Source organism: Acinonyx jubatus, chromosome B2, assembly GCF_027475565.1.
Source record: "Acinonyx jubatus isolate Ajub_Pintada_27869175 chromosome B2, VMU_Ajub_asm_v1.0, whole genome shotgun sequence".
Lineage (NCBI taxonomy): Eukaryota > Metazoa > Chordata > Mammalia > Carnivora > Felidae > Acinonyx > Acinonyx jubatus.
Genome location: NC_069385.1, coordinates 134012399 through 134039247, shown reverse-complemented (window position 1 = coordinate 134039247; position 26849 = coordinate 134012399). Strand labels below are relative to the sequence as shown.

The 26849-nt window shown below is 46.6% G+C and overlaps 1 protein-coding gene across 10 annotated transcripts in view; it reads right to left on the bottom strand.

Moving 5' to 3' along the window:
• PHACTR1 (phosphatase and actin regulator 1) overlaps positions 1–26849 on the bottom strand; it is a 560468-nt gene that overhangs the window by 244109 nt on the left and 289510 nt on the right. The window contains exon 1 of one of the 10 annotated variants that reach the window (XM_027040304.2): positions 14765–15029. The exons of the other annotated variants lie outside the window; for them this stretch is intronic. Coding sequence (XP_026896105.1) covers positions 14765–15014 — 250 coding nt within the window. The 5' untranslated portion in view covers positions 15015–15029. Of the gene's footprint in view, positions 1–14764; positions 15030–26849 lie in introns of those variants that run through there. 10 annotated transcript variants of the gene reach the window in all.

Genomic DNA, 26849 nt, shown 5'->3' with positions numbered 1-26849 from the left:
CAGAGGTTGGGACTGAGTGGCTTGCCTGAGGTCAGCTTCGGCTGAGGCTCTTGGAACGGAGATGCAGGAGCTCATTCCCACAGGGTGCTCTGTTTTCCTAACCCTCCCCCATGAGGCTGCTAATTCCTTCTCTCTGGTAAACACTGCCAGGAATTGCACTCTTAGGATTTTGCAATAAAAATAAGCCGCGTCTGCTTTCCAAAATCATGGTGGAAATCCTCCCAGTTAAATCTTACTGTAATTTAGGCTCTGATATTTTCAAAGTAAATGTGGGCCATTTCATTCGCGGGGACTTATGTACTTTGAGCTGGTAATACACACTGACCCATCTGTCACACTTACCGTGTCAACGCTAAATGTCACTCCTCTTTGGTCTTCAACACTTGCTTATAAATCCAATGGTGAATTTCAGAGCCATTGACAAGAAGAAGGGAGAAAGAGGGATTGTACACGTGATCCAATTTCATTTTAAGCAGCTTTTTAAGAGGTGATTATTAATGCTGGTGTGTGATTAAACATTCCTACTGAAATAATTTGAACCTAAAAATGTTATATTCCTACCCATTTATACGTGATGTAATCCCTCACCTGACCTGTACAATTTCCCAAAGCTAACTCTACCCTAGGGTATCTCTCCCTCCCTCCCTGCCCCCCCCCCCACGCGCACTCCTTGTAACCTATTTGATTATACCTTATTTACATCACAGCTGCTCTATTAGAGATTTCGTCACCTCCACGGAATTAAAATTAAGGGTGCAATCCCCTGTTATGACCTGATATTTATATACTAGAAATAATCACTCTACAATACACTGTGTCTCATCTAAATGGAGTAGAGCAGAGAACAGCATTTAAATTGTGGTTCTAAAAAGCTCTGGGATTCTAGAACACTATGGGAGGGCAGAGAGAACAACCCCTTCTTATCTGGTGTGTGTGTGTGTGTGTGTGTATATATATATACACACACACACATATATATATATCTGGTCTTCCAAAGTTTCTACGTTTTCTTCCAAAGAATCCCTCTTCTCCTTGGTTATGCTGTCTTTTATTTCTTTATGAATACAGATATTCCCTTTTCTATATGCTCCCCCTCTTCTGCCTTCTAGAAAAAACTTGAAAAATGAACCCAGGCATGCAATCTGATGAACTACTACAGTCCCCGGGTGGTCCAAGCTATTTCTTCTTGTCCTATCGCAGGAAATCTACATATACATTCACGATCCAACCTCAAAGACCTCGAGAAAGGCCGGGAGGGGTCCAGGAGCCCATCGTCTCTACTTCCACTGCAAAGGGCTCTTTCAGCTGCAAATATTAAAATCTCTTCTTTTGTATTCACTTTTACTCTGGGTTGTGGTGTTCTGACCACAGGCTGCTTAATAGTGCATGAATAATTCATACCGTGGCTGGTAGGAAACTGCACCATACTATTCATTCTGGATGACACAACATTAGGGCCCTGGGCAAGCCAAGAGGTTCACCGTGTGTTCGTTTGGGGCATGAGTTCCCGGCAGTGGCGTGTTTGACTTTAACGGGCTGGCAAAGAAAGTTACAAGTTAAGGAGTTCCTGAAATTTGCAGAGGGTCGTTCTTGAGGGCGCAAATCTGTGACGGCCCCAGTCACTAAGATCTGCTTCTCTATACGCCCTTTCGTCACATGCAAGTAAGCTCAGTTTATCAGGCAGGTACCAATTTCCCAACATATAAATAAACATTACATACAGTGTCTGCTGCGTTATGTCAGACAAACACCCATACACAGACTTTAAGTCTCTCGTGCGATAACCTAATTCTGGTATGTGCCCAGCCTGTCCGCGATGGATGGTTGCTAACTGTGTGAGCGGATTTCGTTCCTCCCTTTGTGCCAGGAAATACCGGTGCCAGCTCTTACTGAGAAAACCTTCAGAATCTGGAGTCCTCGCTACAATGCGGCTCTCAGTAATTCAAACCAACACCAGGAATGTAGTTAGGTAGGCGGATATTCCCTTTTGCAATTTTATTTCCTGGTACCCCCCCCCCCAAATTAAATCAGGTTTTGCTTTTCCCTTTTCTTGCTGGCTTCTCTTTCTACTCCTAAACTTGGAGCAGGGCTACAGTTTTAAAGAGGCTGCATCGAAAGGAGCTATTGCTTCATTATAGATGGTTATTGTACTTGAAATAACACAAGAACTGAGGTACGGGGAGAGGGGGGACAAAGGGAGGCAGAAATGTTATACGTCTAAAAATGAAAATTAAAGAATGGGAGCACCCCTCCCCCTTCAAGAACCACGGCTGGGGTTGCAGCTTGTTTAGAAGATAATTATTTGATTTTATAATTACTCTTGTGGGTTGCAAAATAATTACTGTGGAGGCAAATCTCCATGTGCCAAGATAGGTGAGGCGATTATTCTCAAGTTCATGCAGAAACAATAGCAGAGTCAAGATGGTTCACTCTTAGGTGGGGATCTGAAATCCACTCCCTTTGTAAAATGTGCCAGCCTCAAGCCCACATAAAGGTCAGGGTGGGGGGGGGGTGGGGAGCAAAGAGAGTCTGCAAACCCAATTCCCAGGAGCGGTTTCTTTTTGGGTGGATTTTCACTTTAAATCTGTCCCTCTGGACACCCTAGGACATCAAGTAGCCCTTTATAAAAACCAGAACTGCAGGTTCGGGTGAGCATCACAGAGGTTGCCAGGGTCCCCCCGGACTCAGAATCAGATATTGTGCAGAGATGGTTAGAAGCGGCATCATCTCATTAGAGGAATTTTGATGCAGTCAGGGATCAGCAAAGTTTTTTGATGAGGGTCAGAGAGTAAATACTGGAGGTTTTACGGGGTTTCTGTTGCAACTACTCAGCTGTGCGGCTGCCACCATGGACAGTCCATACATGATTGTGCGTGGCTGTGTTCCAATAAAACTTTATTTATACACACCGACATTTGAATTTCACCTAAATGTCATGTCACTAAATATCACTCTTCCTTTGATTTTGGTCAACCATCTGAAATTGTAAAACAAACAAAATAAACAAATAAACAAAAAAAACAAAAACCTCCTCGACCTACAAAAACAGGCAGAGGGCTCACGAGCCAAAGCTTACCAAGCTCTGATTAGCTGGGTTTCAGGCACCTTGGCAACATGTTTAAGGAAGAGAAGTAAATTCATTTTACAAGTGGAAAAAATTCAGGGTGACGGTGACCCAAGTGGGTCCCCAACACTTCCTAATGCTACTCAAACACTCTCCACCGCATAGTCTCCTCTTGCCCTTTTTAACGAATTGACAGTTTGCTTTGGGTGTTGGTTTTTGCCCAATTGTTTCTGGAAGAATCATTTTCACATTTAATTAATCACTTTGAGAAGTTGAACTTCAGGGGCGCCCGGGTGGCTCAGTTGGTTAAGCATCTGACTCTTGATTTTGGCTCAGGTCATGATCTCACAGTTTATGAATTTGAGCCCTACACAGGGCTTTGCACTGACAGTGTGGATCCTGCTTGGAATCCTCTCTATCCTTCCCCTGCTCGCTTGTTCTCTCAAAATAAATAAGCTTAAAAAAAAAAAAAAAGAAGGTGAACTTCATTGACCAAAATAACTAGTGTCTTCTCAGAGGTTCACATCTTCGAGGAGGCACCAGAGGGACAGTCCAGGTACAGCAGCCTCAGCACATGACACACAGGATGCCGTGACCACTCTGGTTCTCTGTTCCCTCTTCTCTAACATGGCCACCATAGTAGTTCCAATGTGAAAAGGCTGTTCTGATGATCACAAGGAAACAACGTGTGCCAATTATAAAGTGTCATATACTGGGGCACCTGGATGGCTCAGTTGGTTGAGCCTCCGAGCTTCAGCTCAGGTCATGATCTCACAGCGTGTCAGTTCGAGCCCGGCATTGGGCTCTGTGCCGACAGCTCAGGACCTGCAGCCTGCTTCAGATTCTGTGTCCCCCTCTCTCTCGGCCCCTCCCCCACTTGCACTCGGTCTCGCGCTTAAAATAAAAACCCTCAAAAAATAAAGTGCAATAGATTTATGTAAGACGTCTAGACTTTCTAAAAAAAAAAAAAAATGAAACCTTACTGGCTTCCTTAAATGGAGTGAATTAACTCTCTTCTTGACCACCAACTCAGAACCTTCTTTCTTTCTCAAAAATCCCCTAGAGAGGCTATCACCAAAAATACAGGGGACAACGATTAGAAAGGATGTGGAAGAATGGAACCTTCAGGTACAATGGCAGCCCCTTTGAAAAAGACTCTGACACTTCCTCAGATGGGTAAGTGGCATAACCATATGATTCAGCAATTCTACTCCTGGGTATAACACCCAAGAGAAACGAAATTTACGTCTACACTAAAACTTGTACGTGAATGCTCAGAGCAGTATTATTCACCACGTGTCACATCCATGCAATAATTTAGCAATAAAAAGAAATGAAGTAGTGATACATGCTACGTACGCCACGGATCAACCTTGAAATGGATCAAACTTCCACTTACACGAAATGCACAGAGAAACAGAAAAGTAGACTGTCGTCTATAGACTGTTTCTACAGAAACACAAAGTAGACTGGTGGTTGGTTACCTAGGGTTAGTGGAGGATAGGCGGATTGCAGGGACAGGCTGGGGGTGGCAAGGTTTCTTTTTTGGGTAATGAAAACGTTTCAACATCCACTGTGGTGATGTATGCACAGCCCTGTGAATATTCTAAAGCCTGCTGAAGTACATTTTTTTTGACGTTTATTTATTTTTGAGAGACAGTGAGACAGAGTAGGAGGGGCGAAGGGGCAGAGAGAGAGGGAGACACAGAAGCTGAAGCAGGCTCCAGGCTCTGAGCTGTCAGCACAGAGTCCGACGCGGGGCTTGAACTCACGAGCCGCAAGATCATGACCTGAGCTGACGTCGGATGCTCAACCGACTGAGCCACCCAGGTGCCCCTGAATTACACACTTTAAATGGATGAATTATATAGTGTATGGATTACATCCCAAAGCACCTAAAACTCCAGTGACATTTTGCATAGAAATAGGGGGGGAAAACCCTAAAGTTTGTATGGAACCATAAAAGACCCCAAAGAGCCAAAGCGTTCTTAAAGAAAGAAAAGGCAGGAGGCATCACACTTCCTGGTTTCAAACTATATTATAAAGTGATAGTAATCAAAACAGTGTGTTACTACTGGCACAAAAGCAGACACACAGATCAACAGAACAGAATAGTGAGCCCAGAAAGAAAAAAATCCGTGCACGTATGGTCAATTAGTTTATGACAGAAGAGCCACGAATATACAGTGGGGGAAATGATCATCTCCTCAAGAAATGGTGGTGGGAAAACTGGATAACCACATGCAAAAGCATGAAACTGGACCGCGCCTCACACAAAAATCAACCCAAAATGGATTAAAGACTTGAACGTAAGTCCTAAAACCAGGAAACTCCTAGATGAGAGGGAAGAAGTTCCTCGACATGGGTTTTGGCAGTGTTTTGTTTTGTTTTGTTTGGGATTTGACACCAACAGCAAAAAGCAACAAGCAAACAGGAACTATTGGGACTACATCAAACCAAAAAGCTTCTGCACAGCAAAGGAAACCACCAGCAGAATGAAAAGGCAATCTACGAAATGGGAGAAAATATGTGCAAATCATATATCTGATGAGGGGGTTAGTATCCAAAATATATATAAAAAAAAAGAATTCATACAACTCATCAGCGAAAAAGCAAATAATCCAATGAAGAAATGGGCAGAGAATCTGAATGGGCGTTTTTCCAAAGACTCCAAATGGCCAACAGGTACAGGTAAAGGCGCTCAACATCACTATCAGAACAACGCAAATCAAAACCACACAAGCTATGACCTTACACCTGTTAGAATGGCTCTTGTGTTACACAAACAAACTAAAACAAGACGTGTGGGCGGGGATGTGGAGAAAGGGGGACCCTTACGTACTGTTGGTGACCACGTAAAGGGATGCGCAGCCACTACAGAGAAACGGTATGGAGGTTCCTCGATAAATTGAAAATAGAACTGCCATATGATCCAGCAATTCACTTCTGGGTATATGTCCAAAGGAAATAGAGATTGGATATTGAAGAGATATTTGCACATCTATGTTCACTGCAGTATTATTCACGGTAACCGTGAGTTGGAAGTAACCTAATTGTCCATCATTGGATGAATGGATAAAGATGTGGTCTATACACAACGGAGTATTATCCAGTCAAGAGAAGGAAGGATATCCTGCCATTTGCAACAACACGGATGTGTACCTTGAGGGCACTACGCGAAGTGAGATACCGCAGACAAAGAAAGACAAATACCGCACGTTGTTAACACTGCATGTATAACTGAAATTAGCTAAGGGAGGAGAACGTCAGTGTTCTCGCAAAATAGAGGTAACTATGGGAGGTGATGATATACGTTCAGTAACTAGACGGAGGGACTCTTCACAACGTATATCAAATCATCACAACATGCGCTTTGAACATCTTACGCCATTTTGTCAATTGTGCCTTGATATTAAAAAAAGAAAAAAGCCGTAAATCTACAAAGAACTTTTGTACACTCTGAAAATCTTCCTAGGCCTCCTGCATCCTTTCACAGCCCGTGTCCCAGCTCCTTGGCCTGACAGTCAAGACCTTGACATGACAGACCACATGATAGACCTCGACCCAGCCTCCCGTCTCACCTTCCTAGGGGCACCCCCCAGCCTTATCACCCCACGGTCCCTGCAGTCACTTTAATAAGTAAACACGTATTTACCAAACAGATGAAACATTCATAAATTAACTTGTATATTCTTACGATGAACATAGTTTAAGTGCCTAATATCTGTGTGCGTTCCGGCCGCTGAAAACACAGCAGCGAGGAGGAAAGATAAGAAAGACCCTGGCCCTGAGCACTTTATAACTAATGTCCTCTCCCAGGACCTCTTAACCCATTCCTGTCTCTGCTCTGGATCCTGCCTGAGGGACACTTCCCTTCAGGTAGCTCTGCCAGACCAGTGCTATTCACCCACCACGATTGAGCTCACATGCCATTCTCTCCCCACTCTAGACTTCTCTCTCAAGAAGGTGGAGCCCCCCCCCCCCACCTAGGCGTCCGCAGTGTCCTCAGTCTACCTCTGCATAGCAAGAAGGTAGCCCTCTGCTAGGTGTTCCCACAGCACAAACTCATCCTTTAGCTATCTCACACGTCAAGTTCACGGTCGCCATCAATGCTTGTCAGGTGAATCAATCAATGACCGTGTTCTACCCTTCCTCCAGCCTCCGAGGTAGAAATGACGGCCAAAGCCACCATCACATTGTCTCTTGCACGCGGTCTACTGCGAGCGTTCCGGCTGTCTTGTCCCGAGGCAGAGAATCTCCACTGTTCTGTTTCCATCCCGACCACCGGATTCTTGTTCAGCTCCTGGTTCGCTTACCCGGATCTTTGCAACTTGCAGCCCTTTGGCCTTTTCCTTCTCTCCCTTATCAACCTGCTGGTCGAAGGGAAGCTCATCCCTTGTGCTCCCCCAGGGCCTCTGGCGGTAACAACAATTTCAACACAAATGCTTACTTGGCACAGAGCTCGGAGCCGTCAGAGGTAACTGCCAACTGGCTCACTGCGCCCCTCCTTTCACACAGGACTTGAAACTCTAAACACCTACGGAAGCCCAAAAAGGTTTTTTGCCGTTCTTATGAATTAGCCAACTGCAGAAATGAAAGCTTGGAGCCAGTAAGCACGTTATCGATCCCTCCTTCCACCAATACGGTTTCATATATAGATCTTATGTATGAATCCTTTTTATCTCCCTTAGACACGTGGGTATATTTCAAGCTACAGATCTTACAAATATTTTTAACATCTTTTCTCCCAAACGAAGGGAGTATTTACAGATGCCGTCTGCAGAACAAAAGACATTAAAATGGAAGGGGAAATTATTAGTCAAATCACAAAGGAGTTCAAAGCTCTGCTAAAAATAAGGCCACGTGACTCTGAGCCACTGGTGCCGGAAGGTGTTCCTGGGGCTTTGTTAAGGGTCTGTGACAGAATCACAGAATCTTGATCTTTGGACACTCATCGCTCAAGGTCTTGAAACGCCCTTTCTTGAACTCTGAGTGGCTGTGGCATTAGGGACCTTTCTTTTGTCTGCCAGCAACACCATCCTAAAAACCCACTCACAATGCGCTTCAACATAACACGGGAGCTGGGGAATGGGGGTGATAAATTTAGAGGGGCTCATTTATCCTTTTCGGTCTGCTTTTGCATATGTGTAAGATTTTCCCTAATAGTGTTTAAAAGGTAACTTGTTCACACCACCTCTGCTTAAAAAAATCTGTGTGCAGCCTTCAGCGCTCACTGGGTGGAATCCAAACTCTGGAAATGGTCCCAGGATCTTCCTAACCTCCCTCGTTCCCAGGGTGGGGCTGACCATTCTCTACTTTCAGCCTCTCAAACAATACCTTTCTCTCTCAAACCCTTTTAAAACTTCTGCACACACGCTTGTCTACGCATCTCCCTGTACTACTTTGTAAGCTACTTGAGGGTAGGGGTGCCTGGGTGGCTCAGTCGGTGAAGCGTCCGACTTCAGCTCAGGTTACGATCTCACAGTTCGTGGGTTCGAGCCCCGCGTCGGGCTCTGTGCTGACAGCTCAGAGCCTGGTGCCTGCTTCAGATTCTGTGTCTCCCTCTCTCCCTGCCCCTCCCCGGCTCACACTCTGTCTCCCTCTCTCTCTCAAAAATAAATAAACATTAAAAAAATTTTTATAAGCTATTTGAGGGCAAAGACCATACAGTCTTACTGATTTTTATATTCCCAAAACTTAACATGGCACACAAAAACGCTTCACATATTGCTGGAAAAAACGTATGTTTCCAAACGAAGTCATGTTCGTTTCCCCATCCATTTCAAATTCTACCTGCTGAACTTCTCCCTTTTCCTGAGCTAGCCATGCTCTTTTATAGCTTCCATCGTTTGCGTATGTCTTGTTTGGTTTTTTTCCCCCTTACCGGAAGGACTCCTCTATTGTGATATTGCAAATACCACCTCCTCTAGGAAGCCCTCCTGCTTTACTCACACAGTTAATGGCTCCCTCTGGTAATTCAGCAGTTTACTTCCTGCTGTTCTCACTCAAGTCCAGACTCTTCAAAGGCCGTAATTGGTTGTTGTACCTGTTGGTGTCTATCGCTAAGCCAAGGGGGCCCGGCACACTCCAGCTGCTGATTTTAACACTATTGTAAGACAATCAGTCAAAGGCTCCAACGGGAGTCCATGACGCTTTGCAAGAAAGTTTTAAGAACCCAACTGCATTAACATTCCGCGCTCAGTACACCAGTCCCAACATCTTGCTAAGCCCTTCCTCTCCGTTCTGCCCTACTGGCTGAGCGAGTGCCCTTTCCAGGGTTCCACACAGTCTCTATGCTCAGCCCAAGTCAGAGCTTTTCCTAGGCTCTCCTGACCTTAAGGAAGCAGCTTCCTGCCTCCGTCTCTTGCTGGAGGACCACGTCCTCCAGAGCCGTCCCTTTGACTCTGAGGGCTCATCAGGCCCACGTCCATTAAATCCTCCGATCACTTCTCTTTGTTTTTAAGTATATTTTTTAAAGTTTCTTTCTTTCTTTTGGAGGGAAAGAGAGAGGGCAAGTGGGGGAGGGGCAGAGAGAAGGAGAGAGAACTCCAAGCGGGCTCCACACCGTCAGCGCTCAAACTCATGAACCTCGAAATCATGACGCGAGCCAAGATCAAGACGCTTAACTCGCTGTGCCACCCAGACATCCCTCCAGTCACTACTTCCTTCAGCTCCTGGCCTTTCCTCTTCCTCTCGGAGAAACAACTAGATCTCCCCTTGCCCGTTTTTTTGATTCCTCAACAGACCAAAAACAAAAGCTTAGCCGTTGTAAATTCAGATCTACACGTGAGTCTTTTTACCTAGAACGTAACTGGTCACCGTTGCAAAGGCTTTAAAACAACAACAAAATTCTCCTGACTTGTGCAATGCTGAAGGGGCTCTTCCCTAGTCTCATTTCTACTCCACCGGACTTATTAGAGGCATGGGTTTTAACTCTTAAATGCAGAGTAGAAATGGGTGCTTTCGTTCTGCACACACAGGAAAGGATACCGTGGTATCCTAAAGTGACCCAGCTAGTGAGTGCAGAAGTCAGGAGCCAGTCTTGGGCCATTACTAGAAACGGCTTCCTTCACGAAGGAATAGGTTCGGTTAGTAGCCCTGACACCGACTGGTGATTGGGTCCATGAGGGACTGTTCGCCTGACCATTATGCACCTCAATTTTCTCACCTGCAAAATGAGGGCTCTGACCCACAGAAATCCAAAAGGCATTCTCTCCCAAAAGGCTATCTTGCTGAATGAGCCCTAGAGTCAGTCACAGAGGAATATTAGGACAAACTGTTGTCACTCTAAAAGTTTCCATTGGAGGGGCGCCTGGGTGGCCCAGTCGGTTAAGCATCCAACTCTTGGTTTCGGCTCACGTTAATGATGTTCGAGCCCCACATCAGGCTCTGTGCTGATGGTGAGACGCCTGCTTGGGATTCTCTCTCTTCCACTCTCTCTTCCCCTCCTCCTCTCAAAATAAATGCACTTAAAAAAAGTTCTTGGGGCGCCTGGGTGGCTCAGTCGGTTAAGCATCCGACTTCGGCTCAGGTCATGATCTCACGGTCCATGAGTTCGAGCCCTGCGTCGGGCTCTGTGCTGACAACTCAGAGCCTGGAGCCTGTTTCAGATTCTGTGTCTCCCTTGCTCTCTGCCCCTCCCCTGCTCATGCTCTGTCTCTGTTCTGTCTGTCTCAAAAATGAATAAACATTAAAAAAATTTTTTGAAAAAAAAAGTTCCAATTGGAATCCACTAGGAAACACGGAAAATATTTCTAATCCGTAAACAAAATTTGGAAATGTATCTAGTGAGTCAATGGATTCGTGAATTTCTATGTGAATATTTGAGTAGAAATCATGTTTAGTAAAATGGCAACCTTGAAATATTGATCAATCATATGTGAAAGGCACAGCAATCTGCAATCAGTAGGTCTTATCTCTAAATCATTTGATTACTTTTAAAATATGCCACCGTAAGACAGAAGCTTCCAAGTATTTTTGTTCTTTTTGTTGTTGTTTGTTTTAAGCAGGCTTCATGCCCAGCGTGGAGCCCAATGTGGGGCTTCAACTCATAACCCTGAGATCAAGACCTGAGCTGAGATCAAGAGTCAGACGCTTAACCAACTGAGCCACCCAGGTGTCCCTCAAAATTGTCCTAAAGTGTTTTAAAATGTTAAAAATATTTTATTTCTATTACAATTACTTGACATTACATCTTAGTAAGGATTCATGATGTTATAATTCCTATGGTGATCCCTCCCTATTAACAGACTTAAAAGGGATTCAAATAAGAATAGAAAATACAGTATGTAAGTATGTATAAAATTATATACAGAAATACCTTGCCTTCTAGAATAGATTCCTCCTTAAAGTTGATTTTCAACTATTTGTAAATTAAATCATATTCTCATATTGACTTCCAATGCAAGTTCTGTGATGATTTAGCCGTGTTTCTTATAGCTTTACAATGTGCATTACTTCTACTCTACTTAGCTAAAACTTTCTCTCCCTCTGTTCCTACCAATTCCAACCTGTCAAGTAGATAAGGCAGATTAAAAAAAATAATGTACTAGGAAGTTCTGCAATTCTAATTCCATATCCTAATAAACATGGTCTATTAACTCTGCACATGTATAGAACACACACACACACACACACACACACACCATAGTACCTAATGCTCTACATTCAGTGTGGGTGACACTTAAAATCAATTTGATGGCAAGATGGAAAGCGCCTTGATTTTAGAGACAAACACACGAGGGTTTGAATCTTTCTTCTACCCTGTACTTGCTCTGTGTACTTGGCCTTTAGCACTGAAATGCAACAGAAGCTTGTTTCCTGATTTGCAAATGGCTTCAGTAATGTCACCAAAACAGCAAAAATGAACGAAACAAACCTATCGTTGACCATTAGTGGTGACCTGTAGTTTACAATTTTTTTTTTAAGTAAAAGTTTACTTCGAATAAGGTCAGCAAAGCATCTTTAATACTAGTCAGTAGATATCAGGAACTTTTTTTTTTTTTTTTAACACTCTTAAGTAAAATGGCAATTGATAAATGTAATTTCACCTTTAATGAATGCTCAGCCAGAAATACTTCTTTTTAAAGTGTATTCTATGGTAGCCAATATTTTTAGTTACAGGTGGTCTTTAACTGAAAGTTAACAAAATTTGCTTTTAAATATGTTTAAAATAACTGCCATCTTCTTTTTTTTTTTTAATGTTTTATTTTTGAGAGACAGACGGACACAAGTGGGGGAGGGGCAGAGAGGGAGAGACACAGAATCCGAAACAGGCTCCAGGCTTCGAGCTGGCAGCACAGAGCCCGACACGGGGCTCAAACTCACAGACCGCGAGATCATGACCTGAGCCGAAGTCGGCCGCTTAACCGACTGAGCCACCCAGGCACCCCTGCCATCTTCTATATAAAGAAATCGAGTGAGAGAGTCCGTGAGCAAGGCCTCTGTAAGATATTGCCCACGTAACATTTCAAGTGAAGACGTGCCAACACGACCACAATTTTCCTGGGTTGCCACTAAGTGGCCTCCTCAATGCCGCACGAGAAACCAGACACATTCATGGTGCTGGAAACAACGCAGGAAAACTCCTCCTCCATGGAGCCCCACCAAATCTGTTTGCAGGACTATCTTTCCTCCACATTCCCTTCAAAAGAGTTGGCTCTCCCGGCATACAGAAAAGAGGAGTCACGTCGAAAAGAGCTTCTAGAGAACTTCTCGAACAGAAAAGTTCACTCATGAGGAGCCATCCTACGAGGTTCACCTTTGCAGGAAGTGAAATTTACTGGAACTTCCTTCCGTTTGACAGCGGGCAGCACTGTTCGGGGCTCCGGCCATAATAGAAGGGCGAAACTCAACCTCCTTCTATTTCCTGGACTACAGGAGTGCACCACACGCATTAGGAAGGCAGGGTTAGCCGCCTAGACACGGTCACCTGAGGTCTCCCCCATACTAGCATCCTTTGAATTAAATACTTTAGTTGCATCAGAGGATACGCGAACATCCACAGGGCGTTCCTTAAGGCATTCCAGAGTGTTTGAGACCGCAGAGATGATGCGTGTTCCAAGCATAAATAGGTGCCATATGCTAAAAATACAAGCCTGTCTCCTCTGACCGTGTGCACCAACACGCGTACCAAGGACAGCATTCATACCCCTGGGTAACCACGCATCCTTGAGTGCAGACACGGAACCTTTCCTTGCTGTAGCCACATTTCCCGATCCTAATTTAAATCAAGTCCCAAGGCTGTGAAAGCAGCCCATGTGTGGAGCACATCAGTCCACAGACTGATTCACTGAACAGTTTAGCCTGCATCTCATGCTCTATCACATTCATTACATGGCAAAAGTCTGCTTTTGCATCATCCCGTTCATCCGTTTATATTCCAGAAGCGCCCTCAGTTTATACAGCACCCAAAGGACCAAACCGCAAGTCGGTAAGTGTGTGCTTCTCATGAAAGGATCTCCTCCCCCACACCTCACAGGAGATTCACTGCACACGTGTGCTCTGTGCGCCAGGAGGGCCCCAGGTCCCCTTCTGCATGCCTGGTGCCATCCTGCATAGCCTCTCTCACAGTTTAATCAAAGAAAAGTATCATTACACGGGCAGGACTCTAATTTTGAAAAGACATTAGCCAAGCCACAGTCGCTTCATTACTCTGCACTTGAAGAGGCCCACAAGGACCGGAGGAGGGATACTCTCTGTTCTTCCAAAGGGAAGAAGGAAAACCCTCCTGGTGGATGGGAAAATCTGCCTGCCCAAGCAAGTGTGCGTGTCAGCGAGGCCATGAGCTTCTGGCTGGCCAGGAGCTCATGCTCTCCCTGCAAAACCTACCGCCCAAAACTTTTCCGCGACCTTCAGGGGCCCTCCGGAGTCGGCTCTGTGAGCTGCTTCGGAACCGCCAGGAGGCTCCGGACAAATGCACGGGCGCGTCCACATCTGCAGAGGCTGCTGCCTGGTCCGCGCCAGCTGTCCCTCGTTCTGGGCTCCTGCAGCCCAGAGTCGCTGGCGGCCCGGCACCCTTTCCCCGCCCCACTTCAGATCAGGTCTGGGGGAGCTCTCGGGCTCCCACCCGCACGGGCTCACCTGCAGGAAGCCGCTGCCGGCCCCTCCCCCACCTCCCACGTTTTGGCCACTGGGGCATCATTCCAAGAGGGCCCCCGGCAGCTGCGCTCCAAAAATCACAGCCATGTTTCACTCCAAACAGAAATCATTCAACAACTCCACAAGTCTCCAGGGCGCCGTGGCCGAGGCCGAACCGCCTCTCCAAAGTGAACCCACCCGAACCCCACATCTGTAACGCCGCCCCGGGCAAAGCCCATCAGAGCGCAAAGATGGGAGGGAGAATGAATGGCTAAGAAGCCCGGAAAGCTAGGAAAGCAGGTGTAATCACCTTTTTAAAGCTACTAATGCTACCGCTGACAAATCTCCACCCCACCCCCCTCCCCAAACCCCACCTCCCCGAGAGGAAATCCCAGAGCTGCCCATTTAACTGTTTCAAAGCCCTCATTTGAGGCTGCAAATACAGCTGCTCGGATGCGGTCCCGGTGTGGCTCCGGGCTGCACTCCGCAAAGTGCCGGGCGGGCGGATGTCCCCGCAGTTCGCCGGGGAGACACGCCGGCGGCGCCCCCGAACTGGGGACCGGCCGCGCCACCTCCCCGCCTCCCGCGCTCGCCGCCGCCCCGACGGGCCTCGGCACTCACCGTCCCGGGCGTCCTCCCCCCGACTGCAGTTGCTGCAAATGTGTTTGATCTCCTTGCCCAGTTGACAATGGATCACAAAGGACACGTTGTTGTTGTTGGGGGCGGGCTCCTTCAGGGGCTTCATCTTCGGCAAATAAAAAGCTTTCTTTTTGGGTCCCTGGGCGCTCGCTGCTGGCACCGCGCCCTCCCTGCAGCGCGGCGAGCGGAGCGCAAACCTCCCCGGCTCCGCGGCGCGCGTGGGCTCCGCCATCCGGCCCCCGGGCGCCCCGGGCCGGGCGCCGCTCGAGCCCCCGCGCGCTGCCACCGGCGCCCCGCCGCTCGGCCAGCATGCCCCCGCCCGGCCCCGCGCCCGCGTCTCTACGGCATCGCCACCGCCGCGGGGCGGGTCGAGGGGGGTGGGGTGGGGAAGGCGCCGAAAGGGTCTCGACCTCGCCGCCCGAGCCAATCCGAACCCCGCGGCGCAAGGAGGGCTTCCGGGAGGCGCTCGGCGGTCGCACCTGGGACGCGGCGCGCCCACCTCTCCCGCGGCCTCGCGTGCACTGCCTCCCCTCGGCCCCACCCTCCGTCAATCTGGGCCCCGGCGATTCGCGCCTGCTGGGCTTTGCAGCTACCTTCGCTCCCTCTCCAGCTCGGGGGCAGGACGCCAGCCTCCCCCTCCCCCTGGTCTTGGAGCCTCGCGCCGCCAAATGCAAGCAAGATGGGCCACACCGGAGGCAGCTGCGCTCGGAGCCCTCGGGGTGCGAGCGCCCCTCTCGTGGGCCAGAACACATCACCATTCTCTGCTGGGTCCAGCCCACCGCCCTTGACTTTTCGCCGGAGCCGGCAACCTGTTAGGGCATAACTGATCTTTTCACCCTGCGTAAAAATCCCCCCAACCTGAAAGGGGGCCTTCCACCGGCGTCCTTCAAACTTAGAATAACACAGAACAGGAAAGGCTGCTTTTATCAATCCTCAGAAACAACTTGCAATTCAGGGAACCCAGCTCATTTGGCTCGAAGGTTCCCCCCAGCTGTCTTAGCACGGTGAAGAAGGCTCAGCCAGGCGAATGACATCTATCGAGATGTCCAAAGAGAGAAGTGTCTTAAATAAGGCAAACCCATGGCTCCGTGGGGTTGTAACCGATACGAGTTAATCGAGTTTGTCGTGCGCTTTACAAAAACTAAATCATACTATGTCTATTACGGTAATCTTGACTCGGATATTGCCAAATTCTCTATCACCTTTCAGAGAACTAAGGCTTGGAGAAGCCGTAAATCACAACCACCTTGGGTACTTATTTAAAAAATAGAGATTTGGGGCACCTGGGTGGCTCAGTCGGTTAAGCTTTCTGACTTCGGCTCAGGGCATGATCTCGCAGTTCGTGAATTCAAGCCCCGTGTCGGGCTCTGTGCTGACAGCTCAGAGCCTGGAGCCTGCTTTGGATTCTGCGTCTCCCTCTGTCTCTGTCCCTCCCCTGCTTGTGCTCTGTGTGTCTGTATGTGTGTGTCTCAAAAGCTAAATGAACTTTTAAAAAAGTAGAGCTTTGGGGACACTGGGCACTGGGATTCTGGCTTAGGAGGTCAGTGGAGGGCCAGGAATCTGTAGCTTTAACAAGCTCCCCTCTGTGATCTTGATGCAAAGCATGAATGGTGAAACAGGTGCTTAGAGCCAGGGGGTCTAGCTCCCAGGCTGGGGGCTCAGGCTTCCTATTAAACCTCCTTCCTTGTGAACCACGACCTTAACCCCTTTTCTCCCCCAGGCCACTGAAATACTATCAAAGGAGGTATTATCACCACTAGTGGTTTCTAGGAACTTTCCCCAAAGTTAATTTCATAATATCCTGTGACTGACACCCCCCCAAAGACGAGTCACTGCTAGCCTCTCCTCCAACTGGGCCAGTTCCACACGTGATGGTTCCCCTCCCACATAAACATGCCAATAGTCCACTGGGGATATCAAATTCCCGCGTTCTAATAAGCGTCTGATCATTGCAATGCCACCACTCCCTCATTGATATTGCGGCTCATCTGCAAAATGTTCCGCCCAAATCAGCAGTTTCTTCTTCATGACGTAGTTTGGGACGTCAAGCGGTGCCATAGCCTGCTGGAGAAGTAGGTGCCAGAGACTCACGTGGAATTCACGTGTTGGAGTTGCAGGCTCTTTAAGTAGACAGCTAGTCTCTCCTGGGGTCCCCTGGGGCCTTCAGGGACCCTTCTCTTTTCACCTAGATTACCAGCCGAGAACCAGCCACGGGTAAATCTCACTGTATCCACTCAGTGTCTGATTCCTACCACTCAGTCCCTGGCTCATTATAATTCTTACGCTAGACATAGCAAAAGACCCCTCTGTTATATCAGTGGGGGTATACGACGGAATGCATTGCGTTGTGTTACGGGCAAACCTTTGCTATTCTCTTTTCCAAATCCTCAGATCCCTCCCCTAAACTGTATCACCTCTTAACTACCTTCTGGGAAAAAAAGGACGCGTCTCTTCTTCAACGGCTTTTTAAAATTGCATGTTTTTCCCACCTTACTCAATGCCTCACGGACCAAGAGACCTGCATTAACCCCATATGGTCCTACTAAAACAGCTAAGCCCGCTGCAATCCTTTATGCACTCACGGAACACTAAACCAGACCTACAGCCTCGGGGGGTCTCTCTTTTAATTGGCCAAGTGGTAGAGCACAGAGAACACGGCCGCGACCACCAGCTTGGGCTCAAATATTAAAAACGATGCCCCACCGTTATGGGGGCTCTTTATTCAACTCAAAAAGACAAAGGTATACCTCTGAGTGCCATATCCTTGGCTGGGGATTCATCTCCTTCAACTCCCTTTCTTGAATTTGCGGCTTCTAACTGGCCACCGGTGGCTATTTATACTTAAGTTGATTAAAATTAAACAAAACTAAAATTCATTCCTTCGGTTGCCCCAGCCGCAGTTCACGTGCCAGGTAGTCCCATGTACCTAGTAGCTACTGAATCAGTCCGGGCAGAGGGTAAAACATTTCCATCATCGCTGCAAGTTCTAGGCGACCACGCTGGTCTTAGAAGATGTGGGACTTGTAGTGTCTCGGGCCCAACCGGGAGGCCGAGAAGGCACTGTCTCCTATTGTCACAATAGAAGGTGGCTGGAGAAAGGACCAGGATGCAATAAACCTTAATGCTGGCGGGAGTTTGGAAGAAGATGGCTGTGCCCAGTGGCCCCCGGCACTGTCCTTCCTGTGACCCTCAGCAGGCAGCGGGACAGATACACACACACATCCGGTTGTCTTTTCTTGACCCTCTTCTCTACCCTGAATGCCACCTCAGTGAAGCCTTCCTCTGATCCATTACTATACCGTCCCTATGGCTCCTGATGCCAAGAGGTGTGCATACAGAGTCTGGGTTTGTGTCACCGCAGAAGACAAACCTGTGAATTATGATCCTTGCAATCATGGCTCGGCTCTGTTGCTATTGAAAATCATCTTCCTGTATGGATAATGAAAGAAAACGATCATCCGACAGCATTCTTGAAAAGAGGGTTTTTTGTGAGTTTTTTTTTTTTTTAGAAAGGAGAGTGTGTGAGTGAGGGAGGGGTGGCAGAGAGAGAGAGAGAGAGAGAGAGAGAGAGAGAGAGTCTCAAGCAGGCTCCACACTCCCGCTGCCCAACGCGGGGCTCAACCCCATGACCTTGGGATCATGACCTGAGCCGAAATCAAGAGTTGGGCACTCGACTGCCTGAGCCACCCAGGAGCTGTGGGATTTTAATTTGAAAAGGAAGGAGGGAAGCACTAAAAAGGAACAGTGCAGAACATCATGTCACCTGTAACAGGAATTCTCAATGCAGCCTATGTGGGATTTTTACCCAGAGGATCCAAGTGAGGAAGGCTTCCCTGCGGTCACTCAGTGTCACTTAGCCCCATGGCAGTCTTGTTCCCATCCCTTCTTCAGGATACACTGAACTTGAAACTTGTTCGGGGCCCTAAGACTCACTACTCAAAGTGCAGTTCCCTAGACGGGCAGATCCTGGTCACCTGAGAGGTTGGGAGAAATGCAGCTTGTCAAGCTCTGCTCCAGAACCTACATGTTAGCAAGACTTCCACATGACTCAGTAGTTCATCAGGGTTTGAGAACCACCCCCTAGGCTTCAGCCCGGTAGCAGCATTAATTGCCTACCAGTTGAATACACATTCTACTTTCAAAGTAAATAGCAGATAGGACCCCTGATCTTCCAGAGCTTAAAATTTAATAGGAAAGTGTCACCTGGGTGGCTCAGTCGGCCGAGCGTCCAACTTCGGCTCGGGTCATGACCACATTTTGTGGGTTCGAGCCCCGCGTCGGGCTCTGTGCAGACAGCTCAGAGCCTGGAGCCTGCTTCGGATTCTGTGTCTCCCTCCCTCCCTCTCTCTCTCTCTCAAAAATAAATAAACGTTAAAAAAAATTTTAATAACAAATTAATAGGAGAGAGGAGGCAGTCAACGAAAGGACATACGAGATTTACAGAACCCACCCAGCTGAAACACGCAAATTTAGAACTAGAAGCAGCCAGGGAGAAATATGCATTTAATACTCGGAGTGGGAGCCGTGTGTAAAGGGAATTCTGCAGGGATTAACGTGGAATCGACAGAAGTGGTGAAGCACGTCGGTCTGAAGCAGTTGGGGGCAGAGGGGTGGTGACAGACATGGTGGCCACATGGAGAGTGTGCAAGATCACAGGCTAGAAGGGGTTCATGGTGATGGGGTGGGGGTCCAGGATGATCTTTAGCCTGGCGGGAGCATTATACCCCGCAAGGCAGCGTGTGAAAATCGGGCTTTCCAGAGGACACCACCATCGTGATGATGCGAAGGCAACCGGAAACCGTAAAATTCCCCACGGCCACATGTGAGAAACGGTTTGTGATCAACTCGGAACTCAGCTTGTGTTCCGCTTTCTGCCTGTCCTTGCCCATCCGACTTTTAATGCTCAACAGTTATTAGGCTTAAAAGAAGTCAAAATCCAAGGGCATAGGGGTGGCTGGGTGGCTCAGTCGGTTAAGTGTTGGACCCTTGATTTGGGCTCAAGTCATGACCTCACAATTCGTGAGTTTGAGCCCCGCACTGGGCTCTGTGCTGACCGTGCGGAGCCCGCTTGGGATTCTCTCTCTCCCTTTCTCTCTGCCCCTTCCCTGCTTTCGTGAGCGTGCACTCGTACGCTCTCTCAAAATAAATAAATAAACTTAAAAATATCAAAGGGTAGATATTTGGAAATGCTCATGGCGTGCTTAAGCTCTTATGAGAAAGATAGAGTAGAAATACAAAATATTAATGTCAACACAAGGCAAAGCAGTGGAACCATTCAACACAGCTATGCTTAGGTAAATATTACTACACAGATTTAATCTATAAAAAGACTTAACAGGTTTTTGGTTTTTTTTTTCCTTCCTCACCATTTTTTTCTACAATTTACACTCAGGCTCTCCATTAGTTGTTTTGTTTTGTTTTGTTTTTTCCTGATTCTATCTCCTTTTTTTTTTTTTTTTTAAGATTTTATTTTCAAGTAATCTCTATACCCGACACGGGGCTCCCACTTACAACTCCGAGATCAAGAGTCACATGCTCTACCAACTGAGCCAGCCAGGCACCCCTGTCTGTCTCCTTTCTTGTTCCCACCTTCCCTGTGGTGGGTTGAATACTGGCCTTCCAAAAGATACATCCACATCAAATCCCTGGAACATTTGGGAAAAGGTTCTTTGCAGACAACTAAGTGAAGGCTCTTGTAGTGAGGAGATCATCTTGGATGACTTGGGTGGGCCCCGAATTAGATGATAAGTGCCCTCCTGAAAGACACACAGACAGTGAGGAAGTCACAGGCAAGAGACGAGACGGGGATGTGAAACCAGAACCAGAGCCTGGTGTGGTGTCGTCACAAGAAATGACACAGTCACCAGGAGCTGGCAGAAGGTGAGAAATGGAATCTTCCAGAGAGCTTCTGGGGCGGGAAGGGGGGAGATGGCCCAGCCCACACCTTAAATTTGTATTTGTGGCCTCCAGGACTGCAAGAAGATAAGTATCTGTTGTTTTAAGCCACCAACTTTGTGGTAATTTGTGACACAGGCCCTCGAAAATTCATCCGCTCCCTAAATATTAACAATATATTTCTTAACACGATTTTTTTAATGTTTTACTTACTCTTGAGAGAGAGAGACACACACACACACAGAGCATGAGTAAAGGGGCAGAGCGAGCGAGAGCTAGTGAGAGAGAGAGAGAGAGAGAGAGAGAGAGTCCAAAGCAGGCTCCAGGCTCTGAGCTGTCAGCACAGAGCCCGACACGGGGCTCGAACTCACAAGCCGAAGTGAGATCATGACATGAGTCGAAGTCAGACGCTCAGCCAATGGAGCCACCCAGGTGCCCCTGTTACATTTCTAATTTAAGAAAAACACCTAATTTTTTTCTTAGTTTGATCTAAATGTGTATGATGACAAAACCAGAACTGTAAGCTAATCTACCAAATACGTATTTAAGAACAGGGTTAAAAATGACTTCCACATGGTCTCCGACACAGAATCGTTCCACACCACTGCTGTTCCCGTGTGTGTGTGTGTGTGTGTGTGTGGTTTTTGTTCTTTTTTACAGACGCTGGAAGGGAAGTATGGAATGGAATTGGAGTAGACTTTCATTAAGAAGGGGATGCAGTTTCCAGACTTTTTTATATTCATCATAATGCATTTGTATGCTGAGCAAGGAGACACAGGCAGAGTGGAGGCCAGTGAAAATTCTTCAGGCGACTCAGTGATGTATAAGGACAGCTCATACTCAGCTCCGTGCGCTGGCACAGCTGTAGGGCATTGTCTGTGGCTGGCATCTGTTCTAACAGGTTGAGCATCCGTTCTGACTCTTGGAAGTCTAGTTATTCGATATTTTGAATGCCACTCCTGTAGATAAACGTTAGAAAGCAGCCGCGCCATGGCAGACTTTAATTCTCCTGAAAGAAGGGTCTCTCCCACAATGTTCTTCCAAAAAATGGGTTTTGGAGCCGATAGTAAAAGTTCTTCTGGCCTTAGCTTTTCCCTTATTATTTCTTACTCCAATCTGGCAGGTTGTTGGTGGAAGAACCAGAGAGCAGTCAGGGGCCAGCTGCTTTGAAGAAACAATCTCATGTGCCCGGTTTTAGAACTTCTTTTCATTAAAAAAAAATGGTTTATGTTTTATTTTATTTTTGAGAGACGGAGAGAGGCAGCATGAGTGGGGGAGAAGCAGAGAAGAGAGGGGGAGACACAGAATCCGAAGCAGACTCCAGGCTCCCAGCTGTCAGCACAGAGCCTGACACGGGGCTCGAACCCACAAACCATGAGATTGCCACCTGAGCCGAAGTCGGACGCCCAACCGACGGGGCCACCCAGGCGCCCCTAGAACTTGAGTTCTTAAAAATATGGTTGAGACATCTAAATGGGGTGAGCAGTTTCTGTGTGTGTGTGTGCACGCACACGCGTTTTTGGGATTTTTGTTTTGTTTTGTTTTAGCTAAGGGTTTGCTTTTTTTCCCCCTAAAACTGAACAGAAAGCAATTTTCCTTGTAGGCTTGGGTAATTATGCTTACTAAGGGGTTGTTCTGTGCAAACTGTTGTACAAACACTGAGCAGATAGCACCCCAATGGGAAGGGAAGAGGGAAAGGATTGAGACAAAACAGGTGACAAAAGAGGTGATTTGAAGGACAACCGTCAGCAACACATGCCTATAGCTTGATTGCAGTGTTATCTGGGGATGTTTCTTTCTCTTTCTGCATTCCCGCGGATGGGAAGAGGACCCGAGTCATCTAGTTCTCAGGTCCAAAGAACTCCGCCATGCGGTCAGAGTGAATCTCATCTCTGTGGGTGGGATGCGAAGATCAGTCTGGTAGGATATTTTCTGCAAGATTTTCTTTGTCAAGCATCTTTACAACCTGTATTGCTGATACCCAATGGAGGCGCTCAGTCTACACTTTAAAATTTGGGATGGGGGGGGGGGGCGCCTGCGTGGCTCAGTTGGTGAAGTGTCCGACTTCAGCTCAGGTCATGATCTCACGGTCTGTGAGTTCGAGCCCCGTGTCGGGCTCTGTGCTGACAGCTCAGAGCCTGGAGCCTGTTTCAGATTCTGTGTCTCCCTCTCTCTGCCCCTTCCCCGCTCATGCTCTGTCTTACTCTGTCTCTCAAAAATAAATAAATGTAAAATTTTTTTTTTTTTTAATTTTGGATCAAGTATTTCTGCTCATGTCCAGGGGAAAACAGAGGAGAATAGGTAGACGTTGAGAACTGGTTAAGATTAGTGAGAAGCCTGTTGTTCCAAAGTAGTCTGTTTCTTTACATTTTACTCCAAGTCATAAATCCCATCTTATTTTTAAAATTTTTTTGGATGTTTTATTTAGTTTTGAAGGAGAGAAAGAGAGACACAGTGAACAGAGAAGGGGCAGAGAGAGAGAGGGAGACACAGAATCCGAAGCAGGATCCAGGCTCTGGGCTGTCAGTACAGAGCCCGACACGGGGCTCGAACTCACAGACGGTGAGATCATGACCTGAGCTGAAGTCGGACACCTAACCGACTGAGCCACCCAGGCGCCCCTCATAAATCCCATTTTAAATGAGATGTGTAGCCGTAGGAACCCAGCCTTATGTTTCTTTCCAGAAGCAGGTTGATTTTGGCGATTTAGATACTTCTGGATAGTGATCTTACAGAATAAAAGCACCTGACCACAGAGATGCCCTTAAGTGTACTTAGATCGCAATACAATAAAAAAGCCCACCAATAAGGAGATGGCTGCATAAATTATGGTATATTTAAAGCATGCTGCCACTAAAAATAATGAGCGATGTCTTTACAAGTTGGCTCGGAAGCATCCCCACAACGTACTGTCAATGAGAAAATTAACATACAGAGGCCTGACTCGGTTTTGTGAGACACATACAGTGGGCACGGGTATCAGTCTCCAAATATTTCTGATTCACGATCTTCATATACATGGCGGGATTGCAAAAGCGTCTAAATCCCCTCGAGGGTAATGGCTGGGGCCGGGTGGCCAAGTGTAACCTGCAGTGAGGAACTGTAGCTGCTGCTTTGTGCAGGCCATGCGCTCCGAGACACGAACTTGCGCTGTTCTAAGCCGCTGAAGTCCCGGTGTCGATTTAACTGCAGATTAATCTAGCCTATCGAGATTACTCCAACAGCGACACGTGGGTGTGAGGGATGTGTATCTGTGCGTGCATTTGTATATTATCTATTACTTTATTTAGTTATCACATCAACACCATAAAATGGAACTATTATTTCCATTTTACGCTTCAGGAAACCGAAGCGCGAGAAGCTTAAACAAATTTCCCAGGTTACCCAATTAGCAGTTTGCCACTTAGAAGCCTGAGCCAAAATGTGTTAACCTGCAAAGCATCCTTTTCCTTCCCCAGCCATCCCACTGACACACAGAAGGAAGGTGGGTTTCCTTCAGAGGACCCTCAGCACTATGCAGGGACAGAAACATATGCCATCATGAAACACAACCAACAAAGGTTATCGAGATACAGGCACGGGACATAGAAACCTTGCCTGTCATGCAGAGCAGAGCTGCTGGGGGGAAGGAGAACAGGGGTAAAAATAGGACGCACAGATCTTATCTATCATCTGTATTGGCAGATTCCTGCCTTTTCAGTCTTGAAACAGACCGTGGTTGATACTCACTGATGTTACTGTTTTAGGACCGAGATTGCATCTGCAGCGTGGTGAGCCCCTCGGGGCTGTCTGACAAAAACTCAGGATCAGCTAATGGTAATTGGCCGTTAGGACCGAACCACAATTGTGTTTGTACAGAGCAGGTGCAGGAACAAGGTACTCGGATAACGTGACATTGGCAAGAAATGCAGATTGGCCCCTTTTTCCCCTCCAGTGTGAGAACTTTAGTTGTGCGTGAAATATAACCGCGGTGTGAGTAGCTGTGAGTAGCCACCAATGGGGAGATCTTAAATGGGTACTGCAGGTGTCTAAATGTGCGATAGGCAAATTATTTCTTCCACGGAAAGTAAGATGGTCTAATTCACTGAGGAAAACATTACGATGTGCTCTAAGACTTGTGAAGTGAACGATCAAAGGAATATTTCTGCTTCTAACAAGCCAAGTTGTTCCCCTCTTCCCAGCATGCCAGGGTCCTGTGATCTTGTGAGCTTCCAAAATCGTTTTCCTTTTGTTTCCTTTTGTTTTCTTTTGTTTTCTTTTCTTTCTTTCTTTCTTTCTTTCTTTCTTTCTTTCTTTCTTTCTTACTTTCTTTCTTACTTTCTTTCTTTCTTTCTCTTACAGTAGAGAAGCCATACTGAAGAGGAATTGTATTTAGTTTTATACATTACAGGTCAATAGAGCTTTCCTCTGTGATACATATTATTTCTGCACAAATTATTATAACAACAGTTTGTAGCCGTGTTACATGAAAAAGGAATGTTATTTACAGTGCTGGAAGGATACGGTAAAAAGCTAAGAAGGGGGGCACCTGGGTGGCTCACTTGGTTAAGCTTCTGCCTCTTGATTTCAGCTCAGATCCTGATCTCATGGTTCATGAGACAGAGCCCCACGTTGGGCTCTGCGCTGAGAGTAGATAGCCTGCTTGGGATTTTCTCTCTCTCCCTCTCTCTCTACTCCTCCCCCTGTCTTTTTCTCTTTCTCAAAATAAATAAACTTTTTTTAAAAAGTTACAAAGAGTCTAAAGGGAGGTCACACAGAATGTGTTGTTGGAATTTAAGAGTAGATGAGTAGATATACATGTGTATCTAGATAAGGATGGGCTCTAAAAACCCAATCAGGGCCACAATGATGAGTCTGAACAGAAAGAGTCCATTGCAGGGGAGAGGCAGGGAGGGACACATCACTTTGTGAGTTTCCAGGGTGTTTGTGAAACTGCTGGGCTTTTTACTAATAAATATACTAGATATTTTTATTTATACACTTATTTATAAAATATATTGATGCAATAACAAATATATTAGATATCATGTATTAAAATTAAATGTTGGGGCCCCTGGTGGCTCAGTTGGTTAAGCATCCGACTTTGGCTCAGGTCACGATCTCGCCGTTTGTGAGTTCGAGCCCCGCGTCGGGCTCTGTGCTGACAGCTCAGAGCCTGGAGCCTGCTTCAGATTCTGTCTCTGTCTCTCTCTCTTTCTCTCCCCCACTCATGCACTCTCTCTCTCTCTCTTTCTCTCTCTAATGCAAATAAACATGCAAAAAAATTAAAATTAAACGTTATATAATATCATATATTTTCCATATGTTTTCTATTTTTAAGTAAAAAGACTGACATAATCCTCACAGCAATTCCAAGATTTGAGGTGTCCCAACCACCATCTGACAAGGAAGGAGCCAGGGACATGAGAGAAGGTGCACAAAGTTGTATCATGTGAACGGGGCAGAGCCCAGACGCACAGGACGGCCAGTCACACACCATCCAGACACAGCCCTTCTCCACCGTATTGTGCTCCTGTCCAGAAACGTGCCCAAAGGAAAGAAGCTATAGTGAAGGTAAAAATATCTTTCTACGCCAACCCAGGAAGGAAGAAGCCCTGGAGGGCTTCTTAAAGATGAAGGGCAAGCCTATTATCTTCATCAGGATCTGCCCATTTACACTGGAAGGAAATCTACTTTCCCATTACATGGATTTAAAAAAAAAAAAACAAAAAACCAAGTACTGAAATGAACATTCTCTCATTCCCCAATCTTGTAATTTGTAAAACATTGTAAGACATGCCCTTTTTTCCTTGAAACTCAGCAAGTAAAAAATAAACAAAAACAAAAAAAAACAACAGACTTACTGAACCCTTGACAAAAGTGAGCAACTCTTAGAAAACCTGGGAGTTACGATAAAAAATGAAGGAAACGTTCAGAGTCCATACACATCAAATCGACGTGTTTTTCTCTACCACCAAACATGATGAACAGAAATTATTTAAAGCAAATCTGGCCCCAAATTTTAACTATGTGAAGTCCTTTTCCAGACTCTCTTTCCTTTCCCAAATTGGTGGTATGTCAGGGAAGATCCCTTGATTTCAAGACAATAGCCATGCCTTCCCAGGCTAGCTTCCCGGAGACCTGTCAGTCCCCTTAAGGCGAAGAAGCCCTTCACGCTTCTAAGTCCTAATCT